At 36.5% G+C, this 18,145-nt stretch overlaps 1 protein-coding gene across 1 annotated transcript in view; it reads left to right on the top strand.

Moving 5' to 3' along the window:
- Positions 1-18,145, top strand: part of LOC126103415 (transient receptor potential cation channel subfamily A member 1) — a 194,009-nt gene that overhangs the window by 126,576 nt on the left and 49,288 nt on the right. Inside the window, exons 16-18 of the mRNA XM_049912331.1 lie at positions 2,725-2,993; positions 10,471-10,597; positions 10,697-10,966. Coding sequence (XP_049768288.1) covers positions 2,725-2,993; positions 10,471-10,597; positions 10,697-10,966 — 666 coding nt within the window. The remainder of the gene's footprint in view (positions 1-2,724; positions 2,994-10,470; positions 10,598-10,696; positions 10,967-18,145) is intronic.

The raw sequence follows: 18,145 nt of genomic DNA on the forward strand, positions 1-18,145 counted from the left end.
TAGATTTGTCATTTTTGCTGATGAAACTACACTACTTATTGATAATTCACTAGATAAACTTGAGGAAATGACAAATAAGGTTTTAAATGAAACAGTGAATTGGTTTAACATTAATGGCCTTTCTTTAAATTACACTGAAACAAACTATGTTCAGTTCCAGACAACAATCATAGATGAAGAAATTAGTAAAAATAGGTGAGCAGGTGATAACCAGGGTGGATACCCTAAAATACCTAGGCTTGCATATTTATAGCAAACTGAACTGGTCAAACAACATTGTGGATCTTGGCAAAAGATTGAGTTCAGCAACTTACGTATTATGCACTGTTTCTTCTTATAGAAGTATGGAAACCATGAAGGCAGCCTATTATGGTTATTTTCATGCCATTATGGCATATGGAATTACATTTTGGGGTAGTCAGTCACTGGCTAAAAAGTACTGTGTGCAGTAGTCTCTTTGATGTGCTTCATAAGGAAAGAAAAATCCATTTCTAAACTGATTAGTGAGTATCATAGTCATGAGATGAGAAGAAAACATGATATTCACTGAGAAAAGGCAAATCTAAGTATGGTACAGAAAGGAGTCCATTTCATTGGCTGTAAGATTTTTAATGCCCTCCATTCAAGAATTAAGTATTTGGTAGAAGATGAGCTCTTTTTTTTTTTTTTTTTTTTTTTCAAAAAAAAAACTTTAAGGCAGTTCCTACTACAAGGATCATTTTATACAATAGAAGAGTTCCTGAACTACAGTGTTTAGCATTTCTTGTATTGTTAAATGCAAATACATGCCCAAATCTACATTTGTAATCCTGACTATTCTTTATTGTAAAAAATTATTTTGTAATATTTATTTGCTGTGAAACTTATTAATTTGTAATATTTATTTATCTTTCAAAATTGATATTCTGTAGTAGAACCTAAGTTACTGTTTACTGTAATATAAAATCATTTTTGTTGTTTTTATGTGGTACCATAGATTTCTGACACATTTCATATCCTGTGATATTGTCACAACATGGGTCCCCAGAACAAGAAGTAAATAAATAATAAAAAAAAATAAAAGGAACCTGGGTCTTCTGCCCACTAGACAGATGCTCTAATTACTACGTCACCCTGCCACAGTGACTTTGCACAAAAGCATGCACCACCCTAGCATGCCTCCCTCCTCAACCCAAAATCCCATTCAGACCTCAACTGAATGGGTATTCCCCCTAAACATCTATGGTGTATATATGCAGATGGCAATACAGTCTGCATCAGTGTTTGACATTTGAAAAGGTGTCTGGAACCACATAGTTCCACTTGAAATTCAGGTTTAACTATTTTTTTTTGTTTAGGTGGTATGATTATGTCACCGTAATGCAAGATTTTCTTTTATTTGATATTAGAATTTCCCTGTGAGAACACTGTCAATTCTGTGTTCCTGCTTAATCTCTAAAAATTCAGTACAACACCAGAACCTATCATTAAGTTATCCCAGGTTCGTTATCAGCTACTCTTTCACACTACAGAGTATAATGCAGCATGAAGTTGTATTAAGAAAAATAGAGTTACTGACATCCCATGGGAGATTACAACAATTAAAGTAGCTATTCACTATGTTCTAGCAGTTGCAGATAGGGACGAACCATTTGAGCTAGTCAACATAATTATATTAAAATTTTGTAAAACTGTAGGAACTGCTTGTTTTGAAATAATTCGAAGTGCATTTAGTGAGTAGTACAATAGGAACATAACCACTTTTAGTCAGACAGGCCTGATATGTACAGCTACAACTATGTTCCACAAGCCATCTTATGATGTGTGGCAGAGAGAAACAAATCAGTGTTTCATTGCGTTGATAGTTTGAATGGAACTGTCACAAGGTTCACAAGTACCAACATCTGTGTCACTTAACAAAATTACTGTTATTTCAAAGGAATTTACCAGACTTATCAGTTCTCTCTTGTCTGTGATTGTTTTCAATTATTTTTATAGAATGTTTCATAACTGATTCATAATTTTGAGTGAGTAAACTAGGAGAATTTTTGAGCAGCTGGAACAAACATTCTTATACTGAATATAAACAAGTTAAGCCACCTGTAAGAAACAGTGGAGTCCATAAAGGACTCTCATTGTAGGATAAAGAACATAACAATAAGACAGTACTTATCTAAAGCTTAGCTGAGTGGAGATTCATACAGTTCTGTAAATTTAATGACACTTGCTTTGAATGTGAATATTTTAGGTTAGGCCTAGCAGTGATTATGTTCATATTCATTTTAAAGGTAATAGTCTCATGTTCCATGTTTTCATGCATCAAACAATAATTATACCAATATTATGAAAAGGAAAGTTGCTTTTCACCATATAGTGGAGATGCTGAGTCGCAGGTAGGCACAACAAAAAGACTCTCAAATATAGCTTTCGGCCAGTAAGGCCTTCTTCAAAATTAGATGACAGACACAAACATACACACTAACACAAACATGCATTTTCGTGAGTGTGTATGTTTATGTCTGTCATCTAATTTGGTGAAGACCTTACTGGCCGAAAGCTATATTTGTGACAGTCTTTTTGTTGTACCTATCTGCATCTCAGCATCTCCACTATATGGTAAGTAGCAACTTTCCTTTTCATAATATTGTTACAGTCCATGCTGGATTTTCCATTGTTTGAAACAATAATTATAAGTTTACATGTTATCATATGTACTTTGAGCACAAGTAATACTTAATGTTTTAGGTCAAAGAACCAAAAGCAGCAATGTACATATGTGCAGTATCCATATTGACATATATTGGTCTTAGCACAATGAGGGAAGTATTTCAACTATATCAGCAACGCTGGCGATATTTGCTAGATCCAAGCAACTTTGTATCATGGTTATTATATGTATCTGCAACCATGATGGTCATTCCTGTTTTTTCTGGCAATTTTGATGATCTTCAGCTGTCATGTGCATCTGTAACTGTATTCCTCAGTTGGTTTAATCTCCTGCTGTATTTGCAAAGGTAAATTCATTGTTGTTACTGTTTGAATTTTATCTTATTGCAGTGAACATTTCATGCTGTGGTTTTGTTTACTGACTGTATTTAATTATGAAGCAATGGATAGGGATGACTTTCATAGGGATGTACACAAAGAACACCATACACTAATGCACCTAAAAGAAATTAAAACCTCTATTAATAACCCACAGCTTCTACAGCCTTAATGAATATTTGGAATATTGCTCAACACTATAGATTCTGATTTATAATCTCTCCTCATAAATTTATAATTTTTGAAATATTTCTAAATAAAACTGAAGAACTTCTACTAAAATACTCTTGGCAATTAATGTATGTATAGTACAGTTGGTGAAAGAACACCCCTAATAGCTGGTGACGCTGTTGCAAGCTTCCAAGTGTGAAACATAAATGGCTGCAAGTGAAACAGTAGTCTTCAATAGAGCTGCACCAACACTAAAATTTTGGCATAGAGAGATATACAAGATTGCACTACTACATGATAGGTTGAGATGAGTGCATAATGCTGCTGTGCCAAGCTCATTGCAACTATCATTAGTGATCTTTCACCAACTTTACTATAGTTACATACCTTTTCTGGTGGTATATGTCGACTTCACTTTTGTTTACTACTCTTGTATATATAAAATTCTGTTTTCTCATTCTTAATTAAGTAGAATATTATTTATTTTATTATACTCAATCAAAATGTGTTGATTAAAAAGCTAGATGTAAAATTTTATATTGTCTTGTGTTTTGACAAGCCCTGTGTCATGAATGTGATAAATTTGGCACTAAATAAATAAATAGTAAATAAAGAGAAACAACATACAAAATTATGGAAAGGCAACCAATCACATTTTGTGGATCGATGCATGGAGCACAGTGAGATGGTACAGAAAACAGCTGTTTTCCAGCAATAGTACACATAATCACACACACAACCACACACACACTCAAACACACACTCGCATGGCCATGGCTATTACTTGGTTATTGAAAGTAGTTGCATGAGATAATGGAGGGGCGAGAAGGGATAGGGGAGGACACATACAGGGGATAGCTGGAAAGATGTAGTTCTTCGGACAGATGACTTCACAGTGAACAACAAGATGAAAAAAGTACCAGGGATACAACAAAAAGAGATTCAGAAAGAGGGAGAGGCCAGAACTTGGGGGGGTGGGGAGAGAAAAGTGAGAGGCCTTGGAAAGGTTGAGCAGTGGGAGAAAGCAGTGGATGATTTGGGTTGGTAAGATGTGATATGGGCAGAAGATATAAAGGAAAAGACAAGGTGAGACAGTGGGGGCAGCTTGGCAAAGGATTAGGGCAAGAGGATTGCAAGAACACAGGATATGCTGAAGAGACCATTCCCATCCGCGTAGTTTGGAGAAACTTTTGCTGGAGGAGAGTCTCCAAATGGCCTACATCATTTGTGTTGTCATGTGTAGTTGTTCAGCAACTGGATGTTTTTGATTTGACACAGTTTGGCAGTGCCATTCATGCAAGTAGACAGTTGGTTACTTGTCATGCCCACATAGAATACTGTAGATTAATTGCAGCAAACCTGGTATACAACAGGGCTGCTTTCACATGTGTCCTCTCCTTTCATTGGATAGGAAACACCTGTGACTGGACTGTGGTAGTAGGTGGGGGATGGATGTATGGGACAGGTCTTGCACCTAGGCCAATCTCAATGGAATGAGCCATGGGGTTTGGGATTGGGACTAGTATTGGAATAGGGATGGGAGGAACTCAGGGTGGAAAAGGAGATAAAGGTGAAGATGAAGAGAGAGAAAGGGAGGTGAGGGAGAAGTGAGAGGAGTTGGAAAAAGAGGGGGGGGGGGGGGTGAAGATGGAGGGGAGAGGTAGGATATTCCTCATGTCACGCCATGACATGCGGTAATCAAAGCCCTGGTGGTGGATGTGGTTGAGATTTTCAAGGCCCGGGTGATACTGGATGATTGGAGAAAAGCTGGTCATTGGCTGGTTAACAGGTTTTCTAGTGTTGGAGGAGCAAATGGTGTGGGAGAGTTGTTTGTGTGTGAGCTGGATTGGATATTGTCTATTAATAAAGCCCTGGTAAGGTTATCAGTATATTTTGAAAACTCCTGCTTTGCACTGCAGATGCAGTGTCCATGGATGATAAGACTGTAAAGAAAGAGACTTTATGGCATGGAATGGGTGACAGCTATCAAAATTGAGGTGCAGTTGGTGGTTGGTGCACTTGATATGGACAGATGTATTTATGGAACCACCTGAAAGGTGGAGACTGACATGAGGAAGATGGCTTGACCAGATGAGAAGGACTAAATGAAGAGGATTTGGTAACGGGTGTTAAGGTTATGGAAGGAAGAGCAAAGATTACTCTTGCTGTGAGCCCAGATCATGAAAATGTCATCAGTCACCTCCACTATGACAGCGTGACAGCTGTCACATATTCCATGCCAGAAACTCCCTGCCGCATCTGCAGTGGAAAGCAGGAGCTGTCAAAATATACTAATAACCTTACCAGTGTCTTTACTGACACATACTATCCTATCAAGTTCATCCATGCTCCTCTTGACACCTGTAAACCTGTTAACCAGCCATCGACCAACTCTTCTCTGAAAAGCCAGTATCCCCCTGGCCTTGAAAACCTCAACCACATCCTCCACCATGGCTTTGACTCTCTCATGTCATGCCCTGAGCTGAGGGATATTCTAACCAAAAGTCCTACCCACATCACCCAAAGTAATTTCCTGCTGCCAACCCAACCTACAGTCTTTCTCCCAGTCCCGCACCTGATGGGTTGTTTCCTTGTGGTCAACCCAGGTGCAAGACCCTCCACCCACCCACAACCTCATAACACAGTCCAGTCAAATGCACTTCCTACCCCATAAAAGGCAGTGCCTGCCATGTGTGGAAGCAGCCATGTTATGTATCAGCAATGGTGTACCACATTCTATGGGGGTATGACAAATAACGACTTTCAACCCCTCTCACTTCTCTCTCTCCCTCTTCATCTTTACCCATCTCTCCTTATCAAAATAATGGGTATTTGCTGAGGCTACAGGACTGTGTGTGTTTATGTCTGTGTGGTTGTGTGTCTGAATGTGGATACTATTGATGGAAAAAGAGATTGTGCTCAACAGCTGTTTTCTATTATGTGTTACTTTGTTCCACACATCGATCTGATATATGTGGGTGTTTACCTCCATTATTGTTATAAATAATAATAACAGGTAAAATTGTGACATGAATACAGAAAACTTATTTGAAATGTCACTGTTAGAAAACTTACATATGTGGGTCATATTTTATATAAAGTACTGCCTGAAGGCTATGTGTCATAACCCAAGTTCCCAGAAAATTTTTTAAAAGCTAAATGTCTGTGGTAGAAGATTGGGTTCCAGAACTGAACTCAACTTACTTAGGAGAGCAAGATGAGGAATATGGCATAGAAGGAAACACTTTAGGCAGAGTTTAAGTTTAGCAGACATGAATATGGTGGTGAAGGTAACTGTGACCATCTCCAGGAGACCATTCTCTGAGCTGCATGTCAGCATTTTACAGGGTGGGCAATATGCAGAATGTGTTTGACAAACATCAGTTTCTTTTTTAGATTTCAGTTCCATGTGTCGGAGTTAACTTGAACTGCGTGGTGAAAATAGTTCCATCATTTGTAAGACTTGTGAAAATCCACAAAGTGATTCTAAGTAGGTTATTCATATGATCAATTATTTAACTGAATTTTGTACAAATCAGTAGAATTAGTTTACAATGTTATAAATACACAGAAAATGTAGTATTAAAGCTAGAGACTTCTGCTGTTTATAGAATTTTTTCTTGTTTAAAGTGCTATCCAAATACATAATAAACTAAAGCTTACAGTTTATGACTGGTAGTATTATCTTTTCTTGTTTCAAGTGCTATGAGACTATGCAATAAAATAATAATTACATAAATGAAGAGTGCTCAGCTTAACAATATCTCAGCCAATGTCAGGACTTCACAAAATTTATTATTATAACATTTTTAACCTGCAATATTGTGCAGTTTAATTATTTATCATGTTTAACATTGTCCATTGTGAAACTATAACATCAGCATTAGGAACAAGTCTGATGCACAACACTGGGCAATTTATTGTATCTTTGCTTATAGTGATTGGTTGCCTAAGAACTAGTGTTCCTTTCAGAGGCTAGTCTGTTGTTTCCTGGAGATGGCCTAATAAGCCTAAAACTAATATGAAATGAACAAAAATCTGTAGAACTTATTATTTAACCTAGAATAGGAATTACATGTTATGATTTGTAGTATGGCAAGCATAACGACATTCATAAATGGATCTCAGGAAAATCACAGCATTGATTCACCTTGCCTGGCCACTTTTCCCTTTTACTAAATCAGTTGTGGTGAATAACCAATTTCTTTCCCCATTTTTATCCTCTCTGAGCTTATACTCCATCTCCAATGACCTCATTGTCAACTGGCCACTAAACCATAATTGGCTTTGTTGAAGATCTTTGCAAACATTTAAACAAAATTTAGTTTGATCCTCACTTCCCTCTTAAATACACACTATAGGCACACATTATAAATTAAATATATGTGATTGCCAACACAGTAGAACCCTTTAGATTTGAGATCCAGCAGCTTCCATGGTGAGTTCACTACTTATTTACTCAAGTACTTTCATTTTCCCAGAGAAATCATAATACATCCATTCCACTCCTCCCTACCCCTTAAAAATACAAAGCAGCCACCAAGGATCAGACCTGGGACCTGTGCATCACCACACACTGACAGTAACCAGTAGATTATGTAAGCAGTCTACAAGGATCAATAAACATTGAGTTTACATAGAGGAAAGACTTTGTCGTACACTACACTAGATGCATGTCTTCCTTGATGTGACACTAGATATATGTCTTCATTGATGCCAAGGGCTAAGGAAATACAAGTCACAGTTATGATGGAAAGATTTAGTTGCATTCATCAAATGAGATGACTCTACAGGCTGAGGCAAATGCTGTAAAGATCCTGAAGAATATAGCTCAGTTTTTTGGTGCAAAGAAGTAGTGTTTACATTGCATTAGAAACTGGTACTTTTACATGTGGAATGAACTGGAATCTTCAGCTGTCAAAGAATTGTGGGTTTTCATTTAATGGACTGAGGTTTGCATGCACACATATACATATCTGGGAGAATGATTCATCTGCTGCCTTTTTTTATTAAGGCAACAAATATCCAGAAAGACTTGCAAGGCTGATTGTCAGAGTTATTCAGGTATATCAAGTTGGAATCAATGCTGTGCTACTGATTTACAACATTTTTACTAAGTTTGTTCTCATGGGAACGAGTAAGGGAGATGAGAGACCTATCTCAAAGGAAGGACAGCATAGTAAATAGAATTATTACTAGCAAAACTAGCTGGAACTTGACCAGAAACCTCATTGTAATGTTCCATCAAAATGCAATGAGCACTTGAATCTAAAGGAAGGAACTGTAATATTGGTACAGGAAAGAAGATGGTCATATGGAATAACAACTGAAGTGCTATGCTTAATGTGTGGAATGTTTGAAAATATGTCTGTATTTGTACATTCTACATTTTTAAATACAACCAGATTATATATTAATTGCAATGTACTCTGTTCTGAAAACTTTAAGTTTATTCACTCATATTTACAATATGAACATCACTATCCAGTATAACATGAAGTCATTGTTTCAGATCTATCTCTATAACAATAGACAAAATATTATAAACCCAGTGATTTATTTTCTCTGTCACTGTTACTTGCTAGCAAAAAATATTTCCTATAAGTACATTTCAAAATCTTCACGTCATTGGAATCCTCATTTCAATTTACTGATACCATGAAATCATCTTTTCTTCATTCAAATTGCCACCAAACTGTGAGATATCCATTTTATGATTGTAAAGTCATGATGGTAATATTTATTGATATTCTTCAATTGATGCATGCCTAATGGTTCCCCAAAAAATGTGCATGAAATAAAGTACATTTTGGCACACCTAATTTGTTCAGTTCATATATCTTTCTTCGTTCTTATATTCTATTTCCATCACTTTGTTTTCTCCTGCCCATGCCTTCTTCTATTTTCTTTCTTCCTCTTTCTGCACCAATTTGTTAAGCAGATATAGTTTTTTCTTCTATTTTACTTTTTCTGCATTCTTATTTTCTTCTGCAGTGTCCCTCTCCCATTTTCTTTCCTCCTCTTCTGTTTATGCTTTCTTTTCTTTTGCACCATGCTTCTCTTTCCTCAGACAGTTCTTCCCTTCTGCATTTGCTCTCTGTTTTTTGTTGTTGTCCTTCTTCTCCTCCTCCTCGTCCTCCTCCTCCTCCTCCTCACCCTCCTCATATTTTGCATCTTCATTTTCTTCTACTGAACCTTGTAATTCATCCCCTTGGTAGTATGGGGGTCGGTGATGAGGCATTGTCAACTCATTACTCACAACATGTAGTAGATTCTAGTAAGGACTGTCTGATCAGTCCAGTGTCCTGCATTCTTTTGATGTTTCAGTTAATGTCAGCTGGCTGGGCCAAAGAATGGGATATTATCTGATACAAAATTATTCATTCTCTTTGTTCACATTATATACTTTTTTAAAATACAGATTCCTTATTACAGTAGGGGAATACTTCTCAAATTACTGAATGTGGAACTCCATCATACTTGCAGCATAATCTGATGTTCCAATTAATTTCTCCTCCAGTTGACCATGTTTGCTCAAGCCTGCTTCAGGCTCTCCCAATGATACCAAAACTTCTCCCATTCTTCTTGCCATAAAACCTGCATCTTTAAAGAGATCATCACTTCATCACTGTTAGTCTATTTCACAGCCTGTACCTTAAGCATGATTTCTCTCTCTTCTCTATTATGCTGTATCTTCCTACTATGCTCTTGGAAATAAATCTGTGCTCTGCATCTGTACATCCAATCCACACAAAGTGCAAAATTCACACAAATATTACAGACCATAAGGGTTTTTTGTTCACATTCCACCTATTGCAATGCAATCCTCAGTGAAAGTTGTTTCTACAGTGTCTCATTCATTGCAACATCCTTATACAATATGAGTTTGTGCTCCCTCTCCAGTGACTTCTCTGACAACAGCAGATTAACACTTTATTTTCCAATTCTTCTTGCTAGTGTGTGATGCAAGAAATCTGTATCTTTAGTTCATCCCACTTGAAACTTTAATTCAACATGCACCCCTTATGCATGTGACACGTAACACACAGGTTGCTGGAAAGCAACAATACCACATGTCTTATTACAGATCATTGTGGATGATAGTACTGAATTTCCAAGTTATTGACAGAAGTTAGTGGTTTGATTTAACACAGATGTTAAATTTATAGACTCAGTTTGTACATATTTGTAAAACTGTTTTTCAGAGTAAATGTTATGCTATTTAGTAAGAGTTGTTAGTCTTAAATAATGACTTTTCTTTTTTTTTACCAACAGATTTGATCAAGTGGGGATATATGTTGTTATGTTTCTGGAAATACTTCAGACACTCATTAAAGTACTTATTGTCTTCTCAATACTGATAATTGCATTTGGTCTTGCATTTTATATACTACTTTCAGAGGTAAGTTTCCAAGCTGATAATGTTATTGAAATAATACCTTAGCACATTAAATGTAACAACTATTAAATTATTAATACCACTTTCATCATCTAATTACAGGGAGCACATCTATCTTTCAGAAATGTTCCAATGTCTTTAATTAGAACATTTTCCATGATGTTAGGTGAAATTGATTTTCTTGGAACATATGTTCGACCATACTATCTCAATGAAGAAACTTTCTTGCCGTATCCACTTCCAACATTTATCATCTTGGGGCTGTTTATGGTGCTGATGCCAATTCTGCTGATGAACTTGCTCATTGGTTTGGCTGTTGGTGACATTGAATCTGTTAGAAGAAATGCACAGCTGAAGAGACTTGCAATGCAGGTGTGTTAATCTACAGTGCCAAAATGTTTTACTCTTAGTTACCACAAATATTGTACACACAACTGTGCATGGATCTTTACCCTCTCATTTGAATTTAAAGAATCGTAATGTCTTGCATGATAGTTGGTTAATTTATGATATCATGATATATGAGAAAGCATAATGTTTCAGAAGCTAACTGGAACAAACAGAAACCCAGTTACATATTACAATTAGTGCAGATAATCATTGTGGTGGTAAGGGTTTTAGTGATTTAAGGAGCAAAATTGTAAGACACAATATCATAAAATAAACAATACAGTTATGTGTTATTATAATTGAAGTTAAAGAGCAGAAGAACTTCTGATCCTACACATTCTCCACTGAGGACACCTAGTTTAGTTCCCTGGCTCTTGCATATTTTGTGCATATAGAAATCGAATATATTTTTACGCACAGTGCAGCTTTTCAATATACAGTAGAACTATTGGAGGTTACACTGCCTCCGGCCATGGTTGACACAATTACATTTTTAATGCTGATGGTATGGAGGAGGTCATTCTGTTTGAGATATCCCATTATATTTGAGCTCAGAATATGTTTTGACCTGATTTAGTTTTTAATTCATGCTGTTACATTACATTCTGTACAAAGACTGTCCTGTTAAGTGGAACGAGTTGAAGAATACAATATTACATGGAGAGAAAGAGAAGAAAATTGACAATACTACAAGCAATATACATACAAAGTATATGGCATTACTCTAAAGGTTTCAAGAAAAAACAACAATATTTGTAGAAAGTATACAATGCTATATATTACAGTAGCACTCCATTCTACTTATTTTTCATAGACATTTGCTGCTGAAGGAACAGAGACCTGTTGAAATACTTAAAAAATGACAATCTTGCCCACTCCCAAGAGGGATATATTAAGCAACATGTCAGAATCTTTAAAAAAAAAAGTTACAGCACAAGCCAGACAAATGGCAAATGACAACAATTTGGCAGCATCCTCAAACAAAGACAAGGCAGTGTGGAATATCATAATAAATGAAACAAATCAACTGTTGAATGTGAAAATACAACACTGACTCACAACTATTCCAATTTACTAATCCACAAGAACTTGTAAATACTTTCAACAATTACTGTGGCAGTACTGTAAAGCAACTACTACAAAGTAGGAAAAGGCCCACATCCACACTCAGTAGAGAAAACGAAATACAAAAATCTTCTGTAGACTCCATATTCTTCTGGGAAACTACTTTTGACGAAATTATATTAAACACAAGGAGCCTTAGAAACCAACTATCATCTGGAATCAATGACATTCCAGGTTTAATCTTAAAGAATTGCATCAATAAAATAGCTGTCCCCTCACTAATGTGTACAACACATCCCTGATGACAGGTACATTTCCTGATTGTATGAAAGTAGCAAACGTTATTCCAGTCTTTAATAAAGATGAGAAAAATAATGTGGAAAACTACAAACCTATATCATTGTCACGTGTGTTTGTTAAGCTTCTGGAGAGACTATTCTATCAAAGATTAATAAACTTTCTAGAAAAGAACCCACTCAGAAACTCTGTGTGGTTTCAGGAAAAATAAATCCACAACAGGTATATGCTCTATGTTGTTGTTGTGGTCTTCAGTCCAAAGTCTGGTTTGATGCAGCTCTCCATGCTACTCTATCCTGTGCAAGCTTCTTCATCTCCCAGTACCTGCTGCAACCTAGATCCTTTTCAATCTGTTTAGTGTATTCATCTCTTGGTCTTCCTCTCTGATTTTTACCCTCCATGCTGCCCTCCAATACTAAATTGGTGACCTCTTGATGTCTCAGAACATGCCCTACCAACCAATCCCTTCTTCTAGTCAAGTTGTGCCACAAATTTCTCTTCTCTCCAATTCTATTCAATACCTCTTCATAAGTTATGTGATCTACCCATCTAATCTTCAGCATTATTCTGTAGCACCACATTTCAAAAGCCTCTATTCTCTTCTTGTCTAAACTATTTATCATCCACGTTTCACTTCCATACATGGCTACACTCCATACAAATACTTTCAGAAACAACTTCCTGACACTTAAATTTATACTCGATGTTAACAAATTTCTCTTCTTCAGAAACGCTTTCCTTACCATAGCCAGTCTACATTTTATATTCTCTTTACTTCGACCATCATCAGTTATGTTGCTCCCCAAATAGCAAAACGCATTTACTACTTTAAGTGTGTCATTTCCTAATCTAATTCCCTCAGCATCACCTGACTTAATTCGACTACATTCCATTATCCTCGTTTTGCTTTTGTTGATGTTCATCTTATATCCTCATTTCAAGACACTGTCCATTCCATTCATCTGCTCTTCCAAGTCCTTTGCAGTCTCTGACAGAATTACAATGTCATCGGCGAATCTCAAAGTTTTTATTACTTCTCCATGGGTTTTAATTCCTACTGCAGATTTTTCTTTTGTTTCCTTTACTGCTTGCTCAATATACAGATCGAAAAACATCAGGGATAGGCTACAACCCTGTCTCACTCCCTTCCCAACCACTGCTTCCCTGTCATGCCCCTTGACTCATATAACTGCCATCTGGTTTCCGTACAAGTTGTAAATAGCCTTTCGCTCCATGTATTTTACCCCTGCCACCTTTAGAATTTGAAAGAGAGTATTCCAGTTAACATTGTCACAAGCTTTCTCTAAGTCTACAAATGCTAGAAATGTAGGTTTGCCTTTCCTTAATCTATTTTCTAAGATAAGTCATAGGGTCCGTATTGCCTCACATGTTCCAGCATTTCTACGGAATCCAAACTGATCTTCCCCAAGGTCGGCTTCTACCAGTTTTTCCATTCATCTGTAAATAATTCGTGTTAGTATTTTGCAGCTGTGGCTTATTAAACTGATAGTTCAGTAATTTTCACATCTGTCAACACCTGCTTTCTTTGGGATTGGAATTATTATATTCTTCTTGAAGTCTGAGGGTATTTTGCCTGTCTCATACATCTTGCTCACTAGATAGTGGAGTTTTGTTAGGCCTGGCTCTCCCAAGGCTGTCAGTAGCTCTAATGGAATGTTGTCTACTCAAGGGGCCTTTTTTCGACCTAGATCTTTCATTGCTCTGTCAAACTCTTCACGCAGTATCATATCTCCTATTTCATCTTCATCTACATTCTCTTCCATTTCTATAATATTGTTCTCAAGAACATTGCCCTTGTATAGACCCTCTATATACTTCTTCCACCTTTCTGCTTTCCCTTATTTGCTTAGAACTGGGTATCCATCTGAACTCTTGATATTCATGCAAGTGGTTCTCTTTTCTCCAAAGGTCTCTTTAATTCCTGTAGACAGTATCTATCTTAACCCTAATGATATGCGTCTCTACATCCTTACATTTGCCCTCTAGCCATCCCTGCTTAGCCATTTTGCACTTCCTGTCGATCTCATTTTTGAGACGTTTGTATTCCTTTTTGCCTGCTTCATTTATTGCATTTTTATATTTCTTCTTTCATCAATTAAATTCAATATCTCTTCTGCTACCCAAGGATTTCTATTAGCCCTCGTCTTTTTACCTACTTGATCCTCTGCTACCTTCACTATTTCATCTCTCAAAGCTACCCATTCTTCTTCTACTGTATTTCTTTCCCCCATTCCTGTCAATTGTTCCCTTATGCTCTCCCTGAAACTCTCTACAACGTCTGGGTCAGTCAGTTTATGAGGTCCCATCTCCTTAAATTCCCACCTTTTTGCAGTTACTTCAGTTTTAATCTACAGTTCATAACCAATAGATTGTGGTCAGAGTCCACATCTGCCCCTGGAAATGTCTTACAATTTAAAACCTGGTTCCTAAATCTCTGTCTTACCATTATATAATCTATCTGATACCTTTTAGTATCTCCAGGGTTCTTCCATGTATACAACCTTCTTTCATGATTCTTGAACCAAGTGTTAGCTATGATTAAGTTATGCTCTGTGCAAAATTCTACCAGATGGCTTCCTCTTTCATTCCTTACTCCCATTCCATATTCACCTACTACGTTTCCATCTCTTCCCTTTCCTACTATCGAGTTCCAGTCACCCATGACTATTCAATTTTTGTCTCCCTTCACTATCTAAATAATTTCTTTTATCTCATCATACATTTCTTCAATTTCTTTGTCATCTGCAAAGCTAGTTGGCATATAAACTTGTACTACTGTAGTAGGCATGGGCTTCGTGTCTATCTTGGCCACTATAATACGTTCACTATGCTGTTTGTAGTAGCTTACCCACACTCCCATTTTTTTTATTCATTATTAAACCTACTCCTGCATTACCCCTATTCGATTTTGTATTTATAACCCTGTATTCACCTGACCAAAAGTCTTGTTCCTCCTGCCACCAAACTTCACTAATTCCCACTATATCTAACTTTGACCTATCCATTTCCCTTTTTAAATTTTCTGACCTACCTGCCCGATTAAGAGATCTGACATTCCGCGCTCCAATCTGTAGAACGCCAGTTTTCTTTCTCCTGATAACTACGTCCTCCTGAGTAGTCCCCACCCGGAGATCCGAATGGGGTACTATTTTACCTCAGGAATATTTTACCCAAGAGGACACCATCATCATTTAACCATATAGTAAAGCTGCATGCCCTTGGGAAAAATTACGCCTGTAGTTTCCCCTTGCTTTCAGCCGTTCGCATTACCAGCACGGCAAGGCCGTTTTGGGTAGTGTTACAAGGCCAGATCAGTCAATCATCTATACTATTGCCCCTGCAACTACTGAAAAGGCTGCTGCCCCTCTTCAGGAACCACACGTTTGTCTGGCATATGCTCTATATAAAAAGCAAAAAGCAATTGGGATCTTCCTAGATTTTTCAAAGGCATTTGACATCATAGACCTCAATATTCTACTTGACAAACTGCATTAATGTGGCATCAGAGGCATCCCTCTGAACTGGTTCAGAGCATATATCTCAAACAGGAAACAAATAGTAGCAGTGGCAGTAACACACAGTGGTCATGGACATATTGTAACTTATTACTCCTACACAAGCTGTGCCCCAAGGTTCAATACTTGACCAACTCTCTTCCTTCTTTACATTAATGACTTACTATATAACATCAGTGCCACTACTAGCACACTCTTTGCAAATGACACCAGTATTCTCCTTACCAGTAGAAATGACCATGAGCTGCAAGAGGTCATAACTGAAAGTGCAGATGAACTGGGTCATTGGTTTGACAGAAGTAATCTGGTAGTTAATACAAAGAAAACCATCTTCCTAAACTTCCACCTGAGAACCACAAAATTTATGCCTGATATGGAACTACATTGCTCTGTAGTATCCCACACATCAGAAACAAGATTTTTAGGCCTGTTGTTCCAGGACAACCGGAAGTGGGAAACACACATCAGCAAAATGAATCATAAGGTGAATCAAGTGTGCCATGCCTTACGTATTCTCCCAAATTGCAAAAGTGCAGAGACTGTCTGCACATCTTAAAATGTGCAGTTTCATAGTGTACTGCTGTATGGTATCATTTCTGGGGAGACTCCACACCACATAACAAAGACATTCTCCTCACCCATAAAAACCAACTGGCAGCTGCAGACCTCTCTTCCAAAGTTCACTCATTCTTCCTCTTGGCAGTCTCTACTTATTTGGAACATGTAAGTTTGTTAAAAGTAATATCACTAAATTCAACAAAAATGTGTGTCTCCATGATCATAGTGCAAGACAAAAAATTAAAACCTGTGTTCAAATATGCCTATCTCCACCTTCAAAACTCACCATTTAACCAAGGCATCCAACTACACAACAATCTGCAACCAGAAATAAAGGACAGAAAGTTTCTGCCTTTGTTCAATAAGGCACTGAAAACCTTCCTGCTTGATCATTGCTTTTACACAGTGGCTGAATTTTTGGCCCATGTGTGTGAAGAGAAATGTGAAGTTAATTGCTGGAATGAACTTTGTACAAGAAGTACACATTACTGTAAAATAAATGTAAAATAGCTTTGTGTTTATACCATCTAAAATAAGCAGAGTGTGTTCTCTACTTTAATTATGCCAACTAAGCATGCGTTTTGTGGTTATGAGAGAGATAAATGGAAGTAAAATAATTAATAACTATGTAAAATCATTCTTGTACATTTCTATCACATCACCTCATGTCATCAAACCATCATATCATGCTATGGATTGTCCAATATCAGTTGTATGTTTGTGCATCGCCATGTTCATGTCTTGTGCAAAAATGATTTAAAGAAAAAATAAATAAATAAATAAAAAGTAAAATTTACTATGTTGAACTGACTATTTATAGTGATTCAATAATTTAATAAGAGCAGAAACAAATATAGTAGCAGATAAATATTACATATCTTGCTAGTTCAGTCCCAGCGTCTGGATTGACATCTTTGTTCCAGTATAAACCTTTAGAATATTTGGTTCAGTGTTTCCCATATAACAAGCAGCTGGAATATTATGTTGCATTTAAACACAGTCTTCATATATTACTATGTTCTTAACACACTTTTTACAACAGCACTTCTTAAAATTGCAGTGAGCAACATTCATGTGATAGACAAAGAACATAGTGGATCAGAGAGTAACGTGCCAAATTCTGTAGTTACTAAACCCACTTTGGCATTCTTGGTGACCCAGCTTTTATTACTTTTTAGAACAGGATGCTGTGTAAGTTAGTATTAACAAATCTATGTAAATTGAAATTGTTTTTCAATACTGTTTTCTTGAAACAATTATCTATATGAAGATTTATACACCTAATATTTACCAACAAAGATTGCAAATTCTGACAATATGAAAAATTGAAAAATAGTAGCATCCTGTAATTTTATATGATCAATTTAATTATCACTATTAAAATTAGAGAAATTATAAATGAAGACAGAAATTTGTTTATGTAAAAAGTCAAGCATAATAATATTGTCTTGATTGTAAATTAATTTTTAGATCATGTAAGTTGACATTTGTGGTTACTAATTTTCATGGTTCAAGATCATTATTACGAAATGGATCAACATGAATAATAAAAAGTATATTGTCAGGAAAACAGTCGTTTAGTAATCTGATATGTTCAAAAATTTCTTCAGATGTGGAATACATTATTTAAGTATGAAAATTAAACCAGGTGTGACCAAAATTTATAAGGAATCAAACATTTCAGTTGATGCATGAAAGTTCCAAG

Source organism: Schistocerca cancellata, chromosome 1 (genome assembly GCF_023864275.1).
Source record: "Schistocerca cancellata isolate TAMUIC-IGC-003103 chromosome 1, iqSchCanc2.1, whole genome shotgun sequence".
Taxonomy (NCBI): domain Eukaryota; kingdom Metazoa; phylum Arthropoda; class Insecta; order Orthoptera; family Acrididae; genus Schistocerca; species Schistocerca cancellata.